Genomic DNA, 18,430 nt, shown 5'->3' with positions numbered 1-18,430 from the left:
GCTCCTATCTAAGCTGGGGGCTGTATGAAGCTTTTACTAATTGGGCCTCCAGATTTACGTGTTTTGATAAAGAGGTGTAGCTGTAAAAGTGAGTAAGTCTCTAGGAGGGTGTGGTTTGGTTTTTTTGTGTACTTCAATTATTTCAAGTATATGAACAGTACCGTTTTATGTTAACCGGGTAATCTTGAACTATAGCATTTTATGGGCAACAAGAATTAAATACAATTTAGGTACAGTTGACTAAAGAGGCCTTATAAATGTGTGTAGATTACAGGAATCCCCATAATTAGTCCCACAGCATTCATTTAATGTTGGAATATTTAAGCACACAAATTATGAAGGTTAAAAGCAAAATTTCTTTCCAGCTGGCATTTCTGTAAAGCTATAATTTGAGTTAATACGGCATTCATTAATAATAATGAAGCTTTTAGTTTTCATAGTTCCTTTATTTATTTTCTTTATATTTTTCACAGTAACATAACTGCTGTCAAGTTTCAGGTGTGTTCTACAGAAGTAATAAATTTATTATGAAAACAGACCAAAAGAGTCACCTCTGAAGTAAACTGTCAGCTGCGATGAAGTGATTCATTTGATCACGCTCTTCAAAGACCCTTTTTATGCATTTTAACAGATTAAGAAGAAAGGTTACACTTAAATAATATACCCAGTCACTGGTTCTTAACTCTTTTTAACCTGCTTGTTAAAGTAGAAAATATCAATAGCCATCTTTCAAAGCATATTCCTTGTACCTCACCAAATTTAAGTTCTAGAAAATGGAAATGTAATTTTAAAAGTACTCATTCTTAGTAAGAGCAATTATGTGTTCACTTCAGGATGTGTTTTGCTGTCAGTATCGTGGCTAGTTAAAAAGTGTATTTCTTATTGCAACTGACATCTTTACTTATTTGTCTTGTAAAATAAGCAACAGAAATATTTCACTTTTTCAGGGGAGCAAGCAGTTGCTGAACAACTACCCTGTCTACATCACTAGTAAACAGTGGGATGAGGCTGTAAATTCTTCCAAGAAAGATGGACGACGGCTCCTTCGCTATCTCATCAGATTTGTTTTCACAACCGATGAGCTTAAGTACTCATGCGGCCTTGGAAAAAGGAAAAGGTCAGTGCAGTCAGGAGAGACAGGTCCTGAAAGACGTCCTCTGGATCCAGTAAAAGTAACATGTCTCAGAGGTACTGCATCTTTTCGCTCAGTGTCCACCATATGTGATCTCATTTCACCACATTGGCTCTGGCTCAGTAGAAGCATTTGGCTGACAGTTGCAGAACTAGAATGGGTTTCACAGGCAGGTGACAAGCAACCAGAAACCCTCTGCTTTTTTTTTATACATACATATATGTATGTATGTATGTATTATATATGTGCTTTTCTTTTTTTTTAAATAGTAAATAACAGGGCTGCCTATTTAAGAGAGGAGACAAACGCAAGGGCAGATGACACTGATATACTTGAAACAGCAAAGAAGGAAAATCAGACAATCCTGATTACACTCTTTTATAATAAACTAACAGGGCATTCTTTAACATTGGAATATTTATAGCCTAATGTGTAGTAAGCATATGGTACTTAAGGCCACAGCGCATCATTGGAGTTAAAAGCTAACCGAGTTTCAGAATAGGTTTGAACATTTTGTAGGGCCAAGAACATCTACAGGTTAGTTACATACAAAGTGTATACAATTGCGTTGTCAAGGATTTAACTTTTTTGGAGTACTGATGCAACATTGACTGAAAAAGTTAGGAAACAACTTTCCCCCATGTTTAGCCTGAGAAGGAGGGGGAGTTTGCAAGCATTTCACAATGTCAGAGAGTGAGGATGTTGGACAATACAGAGAAAGGGTCCAGACTGAGAAGAATTATCTGTTGTGGCAGTTCATAATTTGGTTTCCTAAAATTGTTCAAAAGGCCTTGTACTGGGCTTTATAACAAAACATACAAAACAGGCCTTTTTAAAGCCCAATTAAAAACATGTTTGTAGTATCCGCATCTGCATTTTATAAATGCATATGCTTATCATTTTTTTAATTAACTCATAGTTAACTTCATAGTATTTTGTGAGCATGTACACAAAATTTTGGTTGAACTGACTTCAGGAATGTTTTACTAATCAGTGCAGTGTAAAAAGCTGTATTTTGGCCAGTCAATGATAAAAATACCTTTAGTCATCCAACTGGAGTTCGAAGTGGTTATATACATCAGACGGAGCCTCTTCTCATCTAGGGCAGAAGCATCCAACAAGGCCAAGTAGATAAGACTTGTAGTTGGGGTACGTTGATGTAACCAGGTAATGAACTCAGATTTTACGTACAGCCAAATTAGGCAAAGAGGCTCTTTTTTTGCTACAAAGGAACCTGTTAACCTGTTACATGATGCTCTACCAGACCTCATACTCTATCAGAGCTTAATAGAAGGGCAGGTCCGTTGTACGCTGTGCTCCACAGAGGTCTGGAGCGAGAGTCAGGGTCCCAGAAGTTCTCCTGGAAACTGAAGGCTGAATACAAGTGCATTAACCATTTACTAAATTACTTTAAATTTCACCTAATAATTTATGCAGAAGTAGAGTGTTAATACCCTTTTCTTCCCCTTTGTTCCGCCTGCCTCCCACCAAGACTAACAGTAAATCCACCTGTAGATGGATTTTTGCTTATGGCCACTCTCCTTTCTGGGATCCTGGACATACAGAACATGTGGAGCACTCCTTGGGAGAAAGACCAATTTCCTTAATTTTCAGAAGCTTGAAGAGGAAGGCAAAACATTCAGTATCTAAGGACCAGTTAGGAAAGCAGAGTAGACAGTTCTCCCTTTGGGCTTTCGTGCTGCATGGGTGGGAACATGACAACTTTCTCCAGTGCCAAGAGTTGGCCGCTGGCTCCTACCCATTTGCAAGCCAAGGTAACAAGTGTCTGACTAATTCTCAGCACGTCCAATTATGCCTACCCACCACAGCACAGAGTACAAACTGCTTCTCTCTCTGCACTCAGAGTGGTTTAAACATCTGTAAACATTTTCAATCTATTCCTACAACTGACTGATGTCTGGAACCAGCTTTAAAACAGCCTGGCATGCTTACGTTATAGCATTACTCCTTTACATGGTAACCATTTCTCTAAGAAAAACACCTGTCTGTGGAGCCCCACGTGAACATAACTAGGTAGGAATTACTGTTGCCTGTGTGGATTTCCAGGGAAATATATTTAAAACTGAGATAGCTATCATTTCTGCAGACACACTGCTGGAGGAGCTATGCAAAAACCATGTCCTAATTGTCCAACAGATGAGATACCTTGCAGGCACAGGAACTCACGTAAAAGCACAGCATTCCCTGGTCTCGAGATGTGGTGACAGTAATCAAGTTACCTTATGCCACTTACTGTGCTGTTGGCTTGTCAACAGTAGAGAACAGGATTTAAAAATATCCTGGGACACACAATACTGCATGAGGGAATAACTAATGTTACAGAATACATAAGAAGCTCAGTTTCCCTGTGAGGTACAGTGTATCCAATGTATCTAATAAGGTGCCCTCACATTTAAAATCGTATTTGGACGTTTCAAAGTCCAAATACACCTGTTTGAGCTATGTCTAGCAGTTACAACTCTAGAATTGATAAGACGCCTTCTGCAAGTTTAGCATATTGCATGTCAAAGGATCTGAAAAAGAAATTATAAAAAATGCAATCATCACATACAAATAGCTGTATGTGGAAGCAGCAGCTACTTAAATAGCCGAATTACATGCAGTACAATTCATTTTCTCCTGCATTGAAAACTATTGCAAGGCTCCCCAAATTAGCCCTCTCATCTCATTTAGCTATTTCTAAGGCCAATTTAGTCTCTGAAAAATAGGTGTCAGATTCAGGAAGCTGGAAAGAGCAGGACCTAAAATGAAAGACAGGCCAAACAGAAAGGGGCACCAGGCAACTGAAGTAACGGTAGTGCCATTTTGGAGCTGGTTGTGGGCTACTGCAGCCTGCAGCTGCGGAAGCAGCCAGCAGAGGGAAGTCATAAAGATCCACGAGAGTAATCGCCTTAAGGTATAAATACACAACAGGTTTCAAATTAAATATCTCCCAGTTCATGTTAACTTCCACATGTATTGCACACACTGAATCACAACCGTCACTTCCAATTAGTTCTTTTTACTTCCACAAGAAGGGATTTTATCTCCAGGTCCCATGCATCACATAATTAGCTGAGGTCTAAGTACATACACTGCATGTGGAGAAACACACTTATACAGAAATAAAATAGGTCCAAGTGGCATTATCATGGCATCCCCCATAAGGCTTTACTTCTGCTTAAGTAGAGCAGTAATGCCCCCTGTCTTCTTTCCCATGAGCTTTTGACGCCTGGGCAATAACAGGGGCTGCAAAGGCAAGTTGTTTTTTATCCTTGCATGTCTTCCTGCAGAGTTCATTAGGATGCATTGTACTTCCAACCCAGACTGGTGGATGCCATCCGAAGAGCAAATAAACAAGGTATTCAGCGATGCAGTAGGACACGCTCGTCAAGGGCGTGCGGTGGGGACTTTCCTTCACAATGGGAACTCGTATTACGAAGGGACTGACCATCCAGGATCACAGGATGAAGTCTTCAATAGAGGTATGCAAGATGGATCTGGAGATTGATGGCAGTGAGAGGAACCTCATACAACAGTAGCAACCACTTAATTTAGGAGAGACTATTTGTTAAACATACTTACCCTGCTGTCATTTAAGAGTCCAAAGCATGTTTGAACACATACTGCATACATTTCAGCTTCTCCATCCTACCATGTCCCAGTTAACAGAAAGAAATCCATTTCAAGACCTGCTCTATGGGACTTCTCAGTGCCTATTTTTTGCAAATCCTTCATAGCACCCTCAAAGAGAAATTGCAGTTCCTTTCATCTAGTTCTAGAGGAAAGGTCATTTATAAACTATAAAAATGTCAAGAGAAACAGCAACTACCATCTTGTCTGCGTATTGATAACAAGCCCAGGTCTGGACCCAGAACAGCTGGGTACTATTTGCTTTCCCTGAGTAGGAGATGTAAAAACAGGTCTGCATGCTTAAAAAAAAAGAAGCGGTCTCCCATTTTCTAACAGAAAATAACATAATTATAAATGCTACCTTAAAATACCACACAAGATGGAAAATTCAGGGACTTCCTTTAGCCAACTCCTCCAGGAAATTAATCTTCCCGGGTAAAACAGCAGCGGTCGTCAACAGCAGAATCCTTCAAAGACCCAGAATAATAACAGGCACTTCTAATAGATAAAAATTGCTTTGTATATCAGATAGACACTGTATTTATCTAGATTTCTAGGGGATTAGAGTTGATCATGACAGTTTTCATTAAAACAAGATTGCTAAAAACAAATTGCCATTTCAAAAGACAGGTTTTGCTTTGTCTGTTCCTATTCTGCAGCAATATTATGTAGCTTTAGAGGCTTTAAATTGCCTTTCCTCGTTTTTGTTTTCATTTGTGGTTTATATCCATTCCTTGAAATAGATGAGACAATGTGCTGGTCTTAACAGTTAGTGGTGCATTCAGGGAGGGGTTGGGTAAGAAGAGCCTAGTTTAACCTTCTGTTGTAAGTAAACATGGGGTCCAGACTAACTAACAACTGTGAAAAAGATCTGTGCTAGAGGAGAAACCAATTCATGACGGTGTAAGACATTGGAAGCAGATGCCAACTTTAAAGAAAAAAAAATCAGTCCACTGAAAACCTTTAATTTTAAAGGCTTAGGAATCCATTGTCCCTCCAAATTGATGCACTCCAGAAATACACAATGCCAAAGAAACGATACCCTTTCCTTTCCGTGTCAGGGTGTTTCCATCTCCTTACCCTTGTCCGGTCGCTCAGGCCAGTGCTGGCATCCTTCAAAGCCTGAACCAGTTCTCCTTGAGGCAACCTTTCCCCACTGGCAGGTACAGGGAACCAGTTTTTGGAAAGTAAGTTCGCTCCACTTTTGACCATCCTTAGTGCTACCTCATCAGCGTTGACTCTCCTGAACACGTATCTCATACTCCCCAGCTTTCCTAACCGCCTTCTGCAAGCCACAAGAAAAGCTGCTAATTGCTCCTTTTACGCTTCTCCTCCCCTTCCTGACCTCCCCATGTGCCGGGCAGGAGACACCCAACCCCTTCTTCAAAGATTAGGAAGGGCCCTCGGGGGTGAAATGCTCCTCTAGCTCCGCCATGACCGCGGATGGAGGACTGAGACAGTCTCTCAAAGGTCAGCTCGCCCACACGATAGTTTCTTCCCGTCGTCTGCCTCCTCTTTGCCTGTGGTTGTGACCGGTCTCTCGTGGCCGGCCCGTGGGGTGTCTCGGGACATGGGCTCCACTGCGCACCCCTGTAGACAGGACCTCGCTCAGCCAGGATATGCTTTAGGCCCTTAAATGTCCAATACCTCTCGATTAATTTTATTTTTGGTAATTTTTAAAAGGGGGTTGAAAGGCACTCACTTGCCCCAGAATAACTCACTTATTTTCTGAAAGTGAATGAGCAGTTTAGTCACACTGGACCTACCCAGGCCAAGGGATTTGGGACAGCATCCCTCACTACAGGCAGGAGGTGACTTGCTTTGAGTGGTCAACGGCGCGTGGTGGCCTCCGGAGGAGAAACTCAGTATATAGAAATGTCATGGTACAGATAATCCTGTAGTAGCTTTTCAGTGTTGAACTTACACTTTTTTTAAAAGAACTGTAATAGAAGATGTTACATTGCTCAGATGGTGTAAGTCTTGCTGGTCTATGTTTAATGTGGTGACACTTGCCAGAACTACTTGGTAAAACATGTCAGAATGTGTAAGTCAACATTATACTGTAAATTTGTCCACAGCAATATGTATCATGCTGTATTTTTGTAAACATTGTGATGGTTTCCTTTCAAATGTTTAATCGTATGAGGTTAAAAATACAAATGCTTCATTTTTAACAGTCACAGAACAGAATTCCTGGACTGGACAGACCTCTCTCACTTAATAACCTAAAGATTTGCTGAAATAATTAGTAAGCCTAGCTTTATTTTTAGTGTAAAAAGTGTAGCCAGCGTCCTGGAACCACTCATAATCCTCTGCTCTCATATTGTGCAAAATAACCAAATGTATAGTTTCATCCTGAAGGCCACTTTGGCACTAGAAATGGCTTTGCAGGTTGGGACCTTTCTTTACAAACAAAATTTTGCCCTCAGTTGCTTGTGTGCCCCGGCCAGTGACATGAATCGTAGTCACAGATGGGCATTAGCAGACATCCACTCATCGTTTTTTGTTCGTGTTTGGTTTTAAAATAACAGAGTACAACAACTTTTCTTGGTTGTCTGTCTTTAATTGCCATCATGGCCACTTGGCTCTTGACCCACCCATTTCGTTTAAAAAAAAAAAAAAGACAAACCACAAACCTTTCACAACTGCTTATTCCGATTAATTTGTTCGTGAGGCTTTATAAATCCATACACATTGCAGTGTCTGTATATCCACAAGATGTTAGGTATAATGCTACGGGACCTGAAGTAATAGATAGCACGTAAGCCCTTGCAGAGCAAAATACCCGTATTTAAGCAGTGTGCTTTGTAAGTCGGCACATCCCTTCCCAGCACTGGATGTAGACAGCAGGCTTGCGACAGAAGGAAACTGCTATCTATCATGTCACTCCAGAAAGTCCCAGGAGGATAGAGATTCCTGTCTTATCCTTCCATACTCTTTAATCTTACTGTCATTTTCTATCTGCCTTCTCTCAAACTTTGTGTAGCAGTACCGCACGCCCATCTGTGCCAACATGCCTTCGCTATATTTTCTATGACAAATATTTGTGGAGAAACTGTGATTAAAAAACCATTAATCCTGATATTTTTATTGTTATGGTGTAGTTAATTCTATGAATACTTTCTAATGATGATTGTACTGTGTAGAGTAAGTACAGGTTAGGGATAGACCTTTACCAGATATTGTACAAAAAAGTGCATAGTGTAATATAGACTAGTAAGGTTTTTGTGACAATTTCTATAGGATGTGTGAATTGTTTTCTATGTGGCAACACACATTTCTTTTAAAGAATATAAAATCTTAGAGAATTTTTTAAACAGTCAATATTTTTTAATTATAAAGACATTTGTTACCTACAGTTTACTATTTCAGGTGTTAATTCTGATTTGAATATTGGTTTTATTACTACATACCTCCAGTTCCATTTGTTCTGTTGCATAAAAATGCACAATAAAAGTTAGTCTCTGGTTAACCTGTCTCTCTCTTTTTCTATAGGCATTGTGTCGGTGTGATACGTGCCACAACTGGCTCTCAGTATAAATATGTATATAGTTAAGTTTCAGATTTATATAAAAGGCTAGAGGGTTGTCTTTTGCATTAAATGCTTGTTCAGTATGAAGCACCAGCAAGCGCAGTGAAACATTATGAAGAATTCAACTATGAATACAATATAAATCATTTTCGCCTCAAAATATAACCACATATATTTATGCGCTGGTTAGATAGAAAGACTGTTCAGAGAAAGTACCCATCTGCAATCCTAAGACCTGGATTTTCAAGCAGCAAAGTTTAAATCCCATTTTAATTCAAAATCCAGTGACGGCTGAATGTCTCCTGTTCTCTTAAACGCTCTAGAAAATCCCGACTCCAAATAATTTGTAGAGGTATTACAGTGACAAACATTCACTACAGCAAACCCCTTCTGCTGGGCTGTGAAGCAAGACGGGCCTGACCGCAGGCAGGTGTCATCCATTAGAAACGGTTGCCAAATATTTCCATTATAAAACAATGCTTTCGGGTGCCTGTAACGTCGCAAAACTAACTGAGGTTGGGCTGGTATTTTCTAGATCAGGAGCTTCAGCCTACTGTATTTTTTGTGGAAACGCACATCAGTGAAAACCCTTATTAATGAAACTCTCACCGAAATAATTTCAGGTGTTTCTGAGAAATGTAGGTAAAAAAACTGTGTTAATCCCTCTGAAAAAAAATTATAATTAACTTCTCTTTGGAAAGCTCTAACTTCCCAGCCTTTTGGGCAATGACTTGAAATGCCAGAGGGTAGATCCAGCGGCAGGAGTGAACAGGGATGGGCTATGGGGAAACCGACGGGGCGATGGGGCAGTACCGGCAGGAAATGGGCAGGGAAAGCCGGCAGGGAAGGAGAGCGGGTAGGTAAGGAAGCAGAAGCAGCGATTGGGTTTTTGAAGCTTGGAAAGATGCCCGGAGAGATCGGGTCTAACAGCGGAGCGTATGAGAAGCTGATAAGCATGCGAGGTAGCGACTGGGGCTGGACAGGCAGAGAGAAGGGGTGAGGAAGAGGTTGCTGGGGTGGGGGAGAACCAGGCCTGGGAAAGGGGAACAGGCAGCACAGCTGGGGGGTGTAATCCAGTAATGTCGCGTTTTATCACTCTTCCACTAAGTACCTTTGAAACATACTGGCAAGGCGATAGTTAAACCGTGTTCCCCCGCTGCCTCAGTGCCAGTCTGTTCAGAGCAGCACAGCCCGCTGCTGCTGGCAGTTACGCCTTTGCTTAAGTACTAAGATGTTACTGAAGAGCATCTTTAAGGTCCAAGTCAGCCATTGAATCTCACACATATGAAGGAATGTAGTTTTTACCTCATGTGCTTAGAACAAGCTCATGTGCAAGCTCACATTATAAAAGTCTCTGTAATCTTACTAAAATAAGACTACTCAGTTGTAAAATCTGGCCCTCGGGAGCTCAGCTGGGCAGGGATTGCTGTTTCCTCTGCCACCTTCCCTCTGCTGAGGCAGCTCTGTGGCTGAAGCCAGTGGAAGGAGGACTGTCAGAGTAGGAAGTGCTTCCATCACTCTGAAACATCGGAGTCCCAGGGAACACAGCCTGAGGTGACATGTTTCAACCTTCAGCCCGCTGTGCCCAAAACTGGGAAACTGGGATAGCTCTACCTCTGTGAAGATTAATGCTCGAGAACTCAAGGCTATAGGGATAAGCAAAACAGAAAAGCCCCTGAAGAAGGTAACAAGCCTGTATGCAGAGGAGTTTGAGTGCATGCAGTACATAAGACCAGTCCACAGATCAAATGATGAGGATAAAACAAAATGATGAAGGAGCAGCATCCTCCCACAGCAGGCTGGGGCGCTGGGCAACAGCAGCATTGTGGAGTAGCAGTAGGGGCTCCCTGCCACAGCCTGGAGTCCCTTGGAATACTGGGCAGACCTCTGTATATGACCTTGTCCTGTGAATACAAAAACCCTCCTCCAAAAAGACTCTTCAACATGTGAAGTGTATAAAAGCAGCTTCTACTGCAGATGTATGTTGTTAAGGGGGGGGGGGGAAAAAAAACCCACCAAAACCAGCAGATTAATTGCATGAGTCGAGAGAAAAAAATCTGACATGTAACAATGTTGGGAAAACCCTAAAAAAACCCTTTGTCCTTAAAAACACTTTAAACTCTCCCACTCATCTGACAGATATAATTGCCACTACTAAAGCAGTCTTTGTAGAAAAATGGAAAGAAACAGGTTTGCTAATGACTCAAAGTAGTTTCCCATTAGAACAGTTAGTATTTAGTTCCCATTTAGGAAAAGGGTCAGTAGTACAGCAGAAAAAGTCTAATTAAACCTTTCAAAAATGCCTTGTCGTAATGTGAGTGAAAAACTGAAAAGTCTTCTTGCAAAAGGATGTGAAACTGAAAGAGCCAACAACTGAACTACTTCTCAAACTGATGGAAAGAGATATTTTTTTTCTAAAGGATAATCCAAAACAAGGAGCAGAGCAGCAAGCAGTTCTAACATAGTTTCTTGACACACAGAAAGTGAAGGAAACACCCAGGTTACGTTTCCCATCCAGAGCATCAGGAAGACAGTTCCAGTGAGAGACTAATCTCCAAGAAAAAAGATTAGCCTTGGCACGTTCATAAACCCACCAAGCGCCAACCAGGACATCACTGCGCATCTCCCCCAATGATCCAGAAGTGTCCAATTGTCTACTGAGCAGACAGAGCTCTTGGAACATAGACTTTGGAATTAGTCTCCCCCACCCAAAACCTATGGGCTTGAACCACCTGCAAACTGAAAGACAGAACCAAGGAACTCAGTGCAAGGCATAAAGGGGAAGGAAATTTCAGTTCCCAGTTATTGTAAATGGAGAACCTCCCAAAGGCTTCATCCCATTCTCTACTTCATATTTTGAGAGCTTTATGTCAGATTTCCCAGTCAACATCTGACTATCTTCAAAACTGATGGAAGGTGCACGTGAACAACATACCCTTTTCTTCAGCTTTATTAAAGTGGATAAGTAAGGTCAAGGAAGTTAGCAACATCCTCCTGAACACTGTTATCTGCTCATCTCATTCCCTTAAATAGAAAGGACTTCCTATCTTTGTGAACCAAGATGATATGAGTATTTACCTATTTCCTTGGATTAAAACCTAAGGTCTTAGTGGAATCAACAGATCTGAGCTGTTTAGGGAAGCTGGGAACAATTAGGTTCTAAGCTATAGCGTGGCTTTCTTCAATGGCAGAAGAAAGAACAAACGCCCTCATATTTATGCTCAGAGAGAATTAAGAAATGTGAACAGCATATCTATTCAGGAGCTTCATTCCAGTAGTAGATGTAGGTGTTTGGGGTCATAAGTAGGCATATCATGGAAGTTTTGCACAAGCATGACTTGCAAGAGAAATGTTTCCTTATTCAAATTCAACTAGTACCAAAGCAAACATTATTTCACATCTATCACCATGGGACCAAATCTTAAAGGCAGAGATCTCATTTAACATTAAAAACCAAAATAAAACACCACCACAAATGTGGCTCCTCTTCTCTCATTCCTCTCCTATTTTTCTCTTTCTGTCTTGCATTTAGTAGACCAACATCTGCTGAAGGAAATTAAAGGCTGCAAAAAGACTTCTCCCATGAGAAACATCCCCAGGACTAGACCTGGGGTACCTTGCCAGTGCCTCAGCCTCAGCCTCAGGCTAGGGCTGAAAGATGACCACGTGAGAGGGAGGTGTATGATTTTCATGGTTCTCTGCTCACTTCTATTCTGCTGGGGATACATCCTTTTGATCCCTTCTCCAGGCGGAGCGGGGCTAGAAAATGGGCTGGCAAGAGAAACTGAGAGCTGCCAAAAGAATTCTCTCACCAAGGAATCCATCTGGGCTCAGCCCTGAATGTCTTGCCTAGGCATCAGCTTTCAGTAAGTATGAGCATCCACATACCTTTACTTTATCCTTATGTATTGTTTTTGCGTGGCAAGGTTTTCATAGCGGGGGGGGGGGGCTACAGGGGTGGCTTCTGTGAGAAGCTGCTAGAAGCTTCCCCTATGTCTGACAGAGCCAATGCCAGCCGGCTCGAAGATGGACCCACCGCTGGCCAAGGCCAAGACAATCAGTGATGGTGGTAGTGCCTCTGGGATAACGTATTTAAGAAGGGGGGAAAAAAAACCTGTGCAACTGCAGCTGAAGAGTGGAGTGAGAATATGTGAGAGAAACAGCTCTGCAGACCCCAAGGGTCAGTGAAGAAGGAGGGGAGGAGGTGCTCCAGGCGCCGGAGCAGAGATTCCCCTGCAGCCCGTGGTGAAGACCATGGTGAGGCAGGCTGTCCCCCGGCAGCCCATGGTGGAGCAGATATCCACCTGCAGCCCCATGCAGGAGCAGGTGGATGCCTGAAGGAGGCTGTGACCCCGTGGGAAGCCCACGCTGGAACAGGCTCCTGGCAGGACCTGTGGAGCCGTGGAGAGAGGAGCCCACACTGGCGCAGGTTTGCTGGCAGGAATTGGGACCCCGCGGGGGACCCACACTGGAGCAGTCTGTGCCTGAAGGACTGCACCTCGTGGAAAGGACCCACACTGGAACAGTTTGTGAAGAACCGTAAGCTATGGGAAGGACCCACGTTGGAGAAGTTCATGGAGAACTGTCTCCTGTGGGAGGGACCCCACGCTGGAGCGGGGGAAGAGTGTGAGGAGGAAGGAGTGGCAGAAACAACGTGTGATGAACTGACCACAACCCCCATTCCCCTTCCCCCTGTGCCACTCAGGTGGAAGAGGTAGAGAAAATCGGGACTGAAGTTGAGCCTGGGAAGAAGGGAGGGGTGAGGGGAAGGTGTTTTTAAGATTGGGTTTTATTTCTCATTATCTTACTCTGATTTGATTAGCAATAAATAAAACTAGTTTCCGCAAGTCAAGTCTGTTTTGCCCGTGACAGTAATGCTGAGGGATCTCCCTGTCCTTATCTCAACCCACGAGCCTTTCGTTTTATTTTCTCTCCCCTGGCCAGCTGAGGGAGTAATAGAGCAGCTTTGGTGGGCACCTGGCATCCAGCCAGGGTCAACCCACCGCATATAGAGGTCAAAATTGTGTATGCCTAGCAAACAAAAGTGAGCAGAGAATGTGAAAAAAAAACCCTCTATCCAAGTCACTTGAAAATTGCTTCTTTCATGTACATTGGAGATTGAGGAGGATATCAAAGCAACACCTCTGTCACAACACTATTCAAACTGTTGTGAAGAGCACCTCTTCCATTTCTGTTCAGCTTGTGCTCTAACACATGGAGGTATAGCTCAGCTGCGCCCTTGTAACATGTCTTGCTTAGTAGTTTCATTGCTCAGTTTTCCCAACCTTCTTCCTCTAATGTCAGTCAGTCTGAGTGGCTGAAGACATAAGAGCAGCCACACAAGGTTCAACCACATCTGTTAAACCTCTCTATGCATTCTCCGAAATGATGAAAATGTAGGGCAGAACACAGAACAACAAAAATTTGGTCTTCTCAAAGCCACAACCTCACTGAAACTTCTCCCTTTCATTGAGGTTTCCAGATTGTCCAAATTCATTAGAATCTTCTTCCACAGTATTTAGACTTTTATTTTTGCTAAGACATCAGTGTTTTCATGAGCAACACAATCAACGAGGAGGTACAAATCTACAACCAAAGATACCTACATACAATTATAACATGCAGAGACACAAGTTCACATATGAATATATTTGTATATGCAAACACAAGATAGATTTTATTACCACAGTTTGCTTTGGAAAAAACGTTTTTGACTCTGAACTTAATGCTTTGTGTATCCAGAGTGGCCTGCTACATAAAATGGTAAACTACTATTCAGTCAGTACTTCTGGGGAAAAAAAGAAAATTCTCTAAAGCACTGAATATCAATTTACACCAGAGCACCGAATACCATTTGAGCCATCTCATTTGTAGGAAAGAGGGCCTACAAAAAAAGTCCTATTAGAGGCTACTAAACCCCAATTCTGCACCAGAACTGAAGGAGTCTAAATAAAAAAAATACCACTAGAGAACTTGGTTAAGTCAATACAGGTCATTTACTAGAGGCCGAGCTGGCTGGGCTGCTGTGAAGGAAGAAATTATGTCCCTTTCCTAAGGTTTTCAAAAAGTTTAATCCAAATGGTAGAAAGCAAGGTTTACTTTCCGTGATCATTAAATGAAGTCTCCCATAAAATATTAGGAAAGACAGAGACAAAACTGATTCTTGAACAGAACTGTTAAGATCATCTCCAACCAGTTGACTGCAAGGTTCCACTTCAACCAGTTACCAACCATTTAACACAATTACATAAGAATGGACCTTCAACAAATGCCAGAAATGGCAAATAAAAAAAGGATTTTCAAGTATTCCAGGTCACATTTTGCAGAAAGACAGAGAGCTTGCCCTCTTTCGAAGTGGCTGAGACCATCTGCCTGATTATTCAGACAGCCCAAAAGACAGTCCAATATTTGGACTTGACATCAAACAGAGAAGGCCCTGAAGCCTGTCACTTCCCTGCTCAGGCAGATTTTGTGCCCTTTGGTTCATTTAAAAAAGAAAAAAAAAAAACCTGTTGGCAATGGAAAATAATGTTGCTGAATGTGGGAGATGAGTTTGTGACACACAGCCGTTTGCAATTTGAACACTGCACATTACTGTCCAGTGTTCCTGCAAGAAAATCCCTTGAGAAAGGGAGTCTCTTTCACTATGAAATGAAACATCTTTAGCAACCAAGACATACACTGCATGTCCAAAATCCTTCCTGAAAGATGTTACTTGACCACCTTATTTCTGGTATCTGATACCATACAGGCAAAATCTCCACAGTTTTTCAAGTTTCTCCACTTTATCCCCCAGGCTTCTTGCATTTTTGATTCTTCTTTCCAACCATATACAGATTTTTTTAGCCCAATTAGAAGCAATTCTTTCCATAACTGCATAGATCACCAGTTTGCATCAGTGTTAGTGATTAAAAGTGGCAATTTAATGAACGAGACAGTATGGTAAATCCTTTCTAAGCTGACTAATTTCAAGTGAATAATACCTACCTTTTTCTTAAGAGGCTTGGACAGCTTCGCTGCGATTGTCAAACTCCAGTTACTATGTAAGTCTAATACACAAACCCAATCTCTTCAATAATTTCTCCATATCCTTGACTATACAGAGACATGCAACCCATCTGTCTTACTACCTTTCTTCATGTCATCCTTAGATCTGGATCAGGACTGGTAGTCCAAACTGGAGACAGTGCCAGCGGGGCCTCTGAGCCAGGCAGAAAGCTTTCTCCGTACTGGGGAAGGCACTGCACTATTTGGGGGTGGGGGTGAATAGGAGGAAAGGCTCAGTCGCCAGTGAAGTACAGAGTGTTAATAACTATAGCCTGGCTATCTTAGGCAGGTTGCTCACGTACCCAGTGCATGCTATTTAACAGAGTATGTACTGTCAACATCGCAAAGGCAAATTGAATAACTAGTACAAATAGATGGATATAACCTTTGTTTTGCATCCATAAAATACTGTTATACGCATTCCAAATTCAGAAATGTAGCAAATCATCACGAACTGCCTAAAGGCAGTGTTATTGCTTGCCTTTACAATATATATAAAATTGCTTGAATTAACAGAACACAACCTTTACCAGCTATGTAACATTTTACTGAATAATTATAACTTCCAGACATTTTACAGGATGTACCGAATTCAAGTATAGTTACAAAAGAAAGAATGTATGCAGGGAAATATTTAAATGTCTACACCTCACAAATCAAAATTACTTCCCCATACTAATATGAAGTAACCAAGACACAGAATGAAAAAGCCAAATACACCAAAAAGCATGGGGGGAGGGAGGGCGCGGGGAGGGAGAATACATTTGATTAAAAGGCTGCATGGAAAAACATGTTTCAACTTTGAGATTGTCCTTTGAAAAGTTCTACCACCAATGAAAATCCTGACTTTAAGATTTAATACAATTTTGGCAATAGCCAAAATGCTTTCCAAATGCTTTAGGCATTTTTCAAACGCTTCTTCTCACATAGTTCTTCAGCATCTTTAATTTGAACAGAAACTTACAAAAAAACCCCTTTATATTACATCATTTATACAACATTGCATTTTTTTTCTTTTGTCTTCAGATTCAAAGCAGCTGATCACAACCTCAAAAGTTTTAAATACAGTCTAAATTTAGGTTACAAAAAAATCAAACGTATCCTAAACTGTGGAGCTATATTCCACTATTTTAACAGACACCTTCTCCCCATAACAGCACTATGAACGCTGGCAATACAGAAATTTGACTAGGCTTACTGTTAGTGGTAACCCAGACCTTCTCTTTTAATCGGTGGCTTTGATTTACAAAGAAGAAAGAAATTGTCCTCAAGAGCCTCCTGTAATATAGGCTAGAACGACAATTTTCTGCCTATCTACTATAATATGTTTACAGTATCTGTATGTGGTATTTAAAAAATGTACAACCTTTACACATTACATTTTGAATGTTTTCTTTAACTCCTTTTCAGAATGCGATGATTTAACTAGAAATTTTGCTTATCCACAGACATTTAAGCAACTTGAAAATATGGACTAACATATTCACCAATGGTTGCACTCCATTGCAACAATTCTGTAGGCCTTAGAACATCGCAGCTTTTTTTTTTTTTCCATAACATCTTCAGTACAGTGCTTCAATCATTTTCTGGCTGAAAGAATCAATTCAGTTTTTCCTCTTTCATTCACTCCAGCTCCCATTTCCACAATTAAAATTACTCAACTACCAGTCACCAAATACATACCTCACCAATAAAGCTCCAAACTAAGATTACACCATCACCCTTAGCAGTAAGATTACATTTTCAGAGGGCAAATAGGTTTATACCTGCAAGACAACACCATATTCGGAAATGGTTAAGTGGAGGCACTGATTCTCACTACAGGAAAAAAAACCAGTTTTTTTGCTAATAGTAGGAGGGCAGAATCACCCAACTATCCTAATATTGCTAAAAGAAAGAGAATGTTATACTACATTGTTTTAGGCATTCTAATCAAATACCATTTCTTACTGTTCTTTTCCTCTCCAATCATTTCTTATTTCTGATCACATTTTCTAGACTGTGTTCATCTTTTCCTATTTCCAAGTGCTCAACACCTTAGGTTTTTCCCCTCCTTGTATTCTTTTCTTTTTACCACACACTTTGTTACAGTTTCTTTTCTTTTGCTTCAGCAAAGCCTGATTGACTGCCGTTTCTATAGTCCATACAACCACTTAGAGCTCCTGGCACATTTTATTTTCCTCAAAGGACGTGCGTTTCAAAAATCTGACTATTGTGCTTTAAACCCTGGATTCCTATTTCTTTTTATATGTAATAAAGATATAGTCTACTTTTGATCTTAATTATTTGTGTCTCACTAACAAGAAAAGGAAAAATTACTTATTTAAGGTACGCAACCCCTCTACAAAAAGTCTTTTTGGTACACCTCGACTTCTCATTTACATTAAGCAGATAAACTGCAAAAGAGATGTTAGTTGTACTTTCTATTCAGAACTAACAATAAGAATAGAAGCAGCACAATACTTAAGCTCAAAGAAAAAAGCACATTGACATTTTCTATTCACTTCTGCAATGGAAGCCTTTAGGCATGCACAGAAGTTCAGTTTTTGTACAGGAGTCAATATTAGTCAATTGTTCTATTCTACCAAGCCAAAATGCTTTAAGAACATATGACCATAAAATTAAATACTTTCCTTTCAAATCTTCAACAATATGTTTTTGTGGATTCTTTTGTAAGAAACACATCTAAATAAACTTTAGAAGGATTACTTAATTGAGAATTTTCAAAAATTGCTACACTTTCAATACACGAAAGCCTAAAAACTCTTCGCAGGAAGCCTGTATTTGATGCACTCATCATTAGTAGAGGTACTTCCATAATGCATAATTTTTTCTTTGTTACAGAAAAAAGATAAGTCAGCTAAAATGATAACAAATGAGAATACAGAATTGCAATCAGTGTATTACCTAGACAAAACATACCTAAAACTCCTCCTCGTACTCCCCCTTATCAAAAGATGGGCCAGTAAAAAAATCTCAATAAAAACTGAGTCTCTGCATATAGCTGAAAAAACTGCACCTACCAGAATCAGAAAACTCTGGTAGTTTTGGTTAACATGATTTGTAGCTTTCAAAACAGCAGATTA

The 18,430-nt window shown here is 40.8% G+C and overlaps 1 protein-coding gene across 1 annotated transcript in view; it reads left to right on the top strand.

Annotated features, from left to right (window-relative positions):
- The window catches only part of BEND4 (BEN domain containing 4), a 29,685-nt gene extending 25,042 nt beyond the window's left edge, over positions 1-4,643 (top strand). Inside the window, exons 4-5 of the mRNA XM_059818138.1 lie at positions 948-1,188; positions 4,426-4,643. Of these exons, the coding sequence (XP_059674121.1) occupies positions 948-1,188; positions 4,426-4,643 (459 nt within the window). The remainder of the gene's footprint in view (positions 1-947; positions 1,189-4,425) is intronic.
- Positions 4,644-18,430: the final 13,787 nt, after the last annotated feature.

This window comes from Gavia stellata, chromosome 5, assembly GCF_030936135.1.
Source record: "Gavia stellata isolate bGavSte3 chromosome 5, bGavSte3.hap2, whole genome shotgun sequence".
In the NCBI taxonomy this organism is placed as follows: Eukaryota; Metazoa; Chordata; class Aves; order Gaviiformes; family Gaviidae; genus Gavia; species Gavia stellata.
Note: the sequence above shows the minus strand (reverse complement) of the source record. Positions and strands in the feature narration are given on the sequence as shown.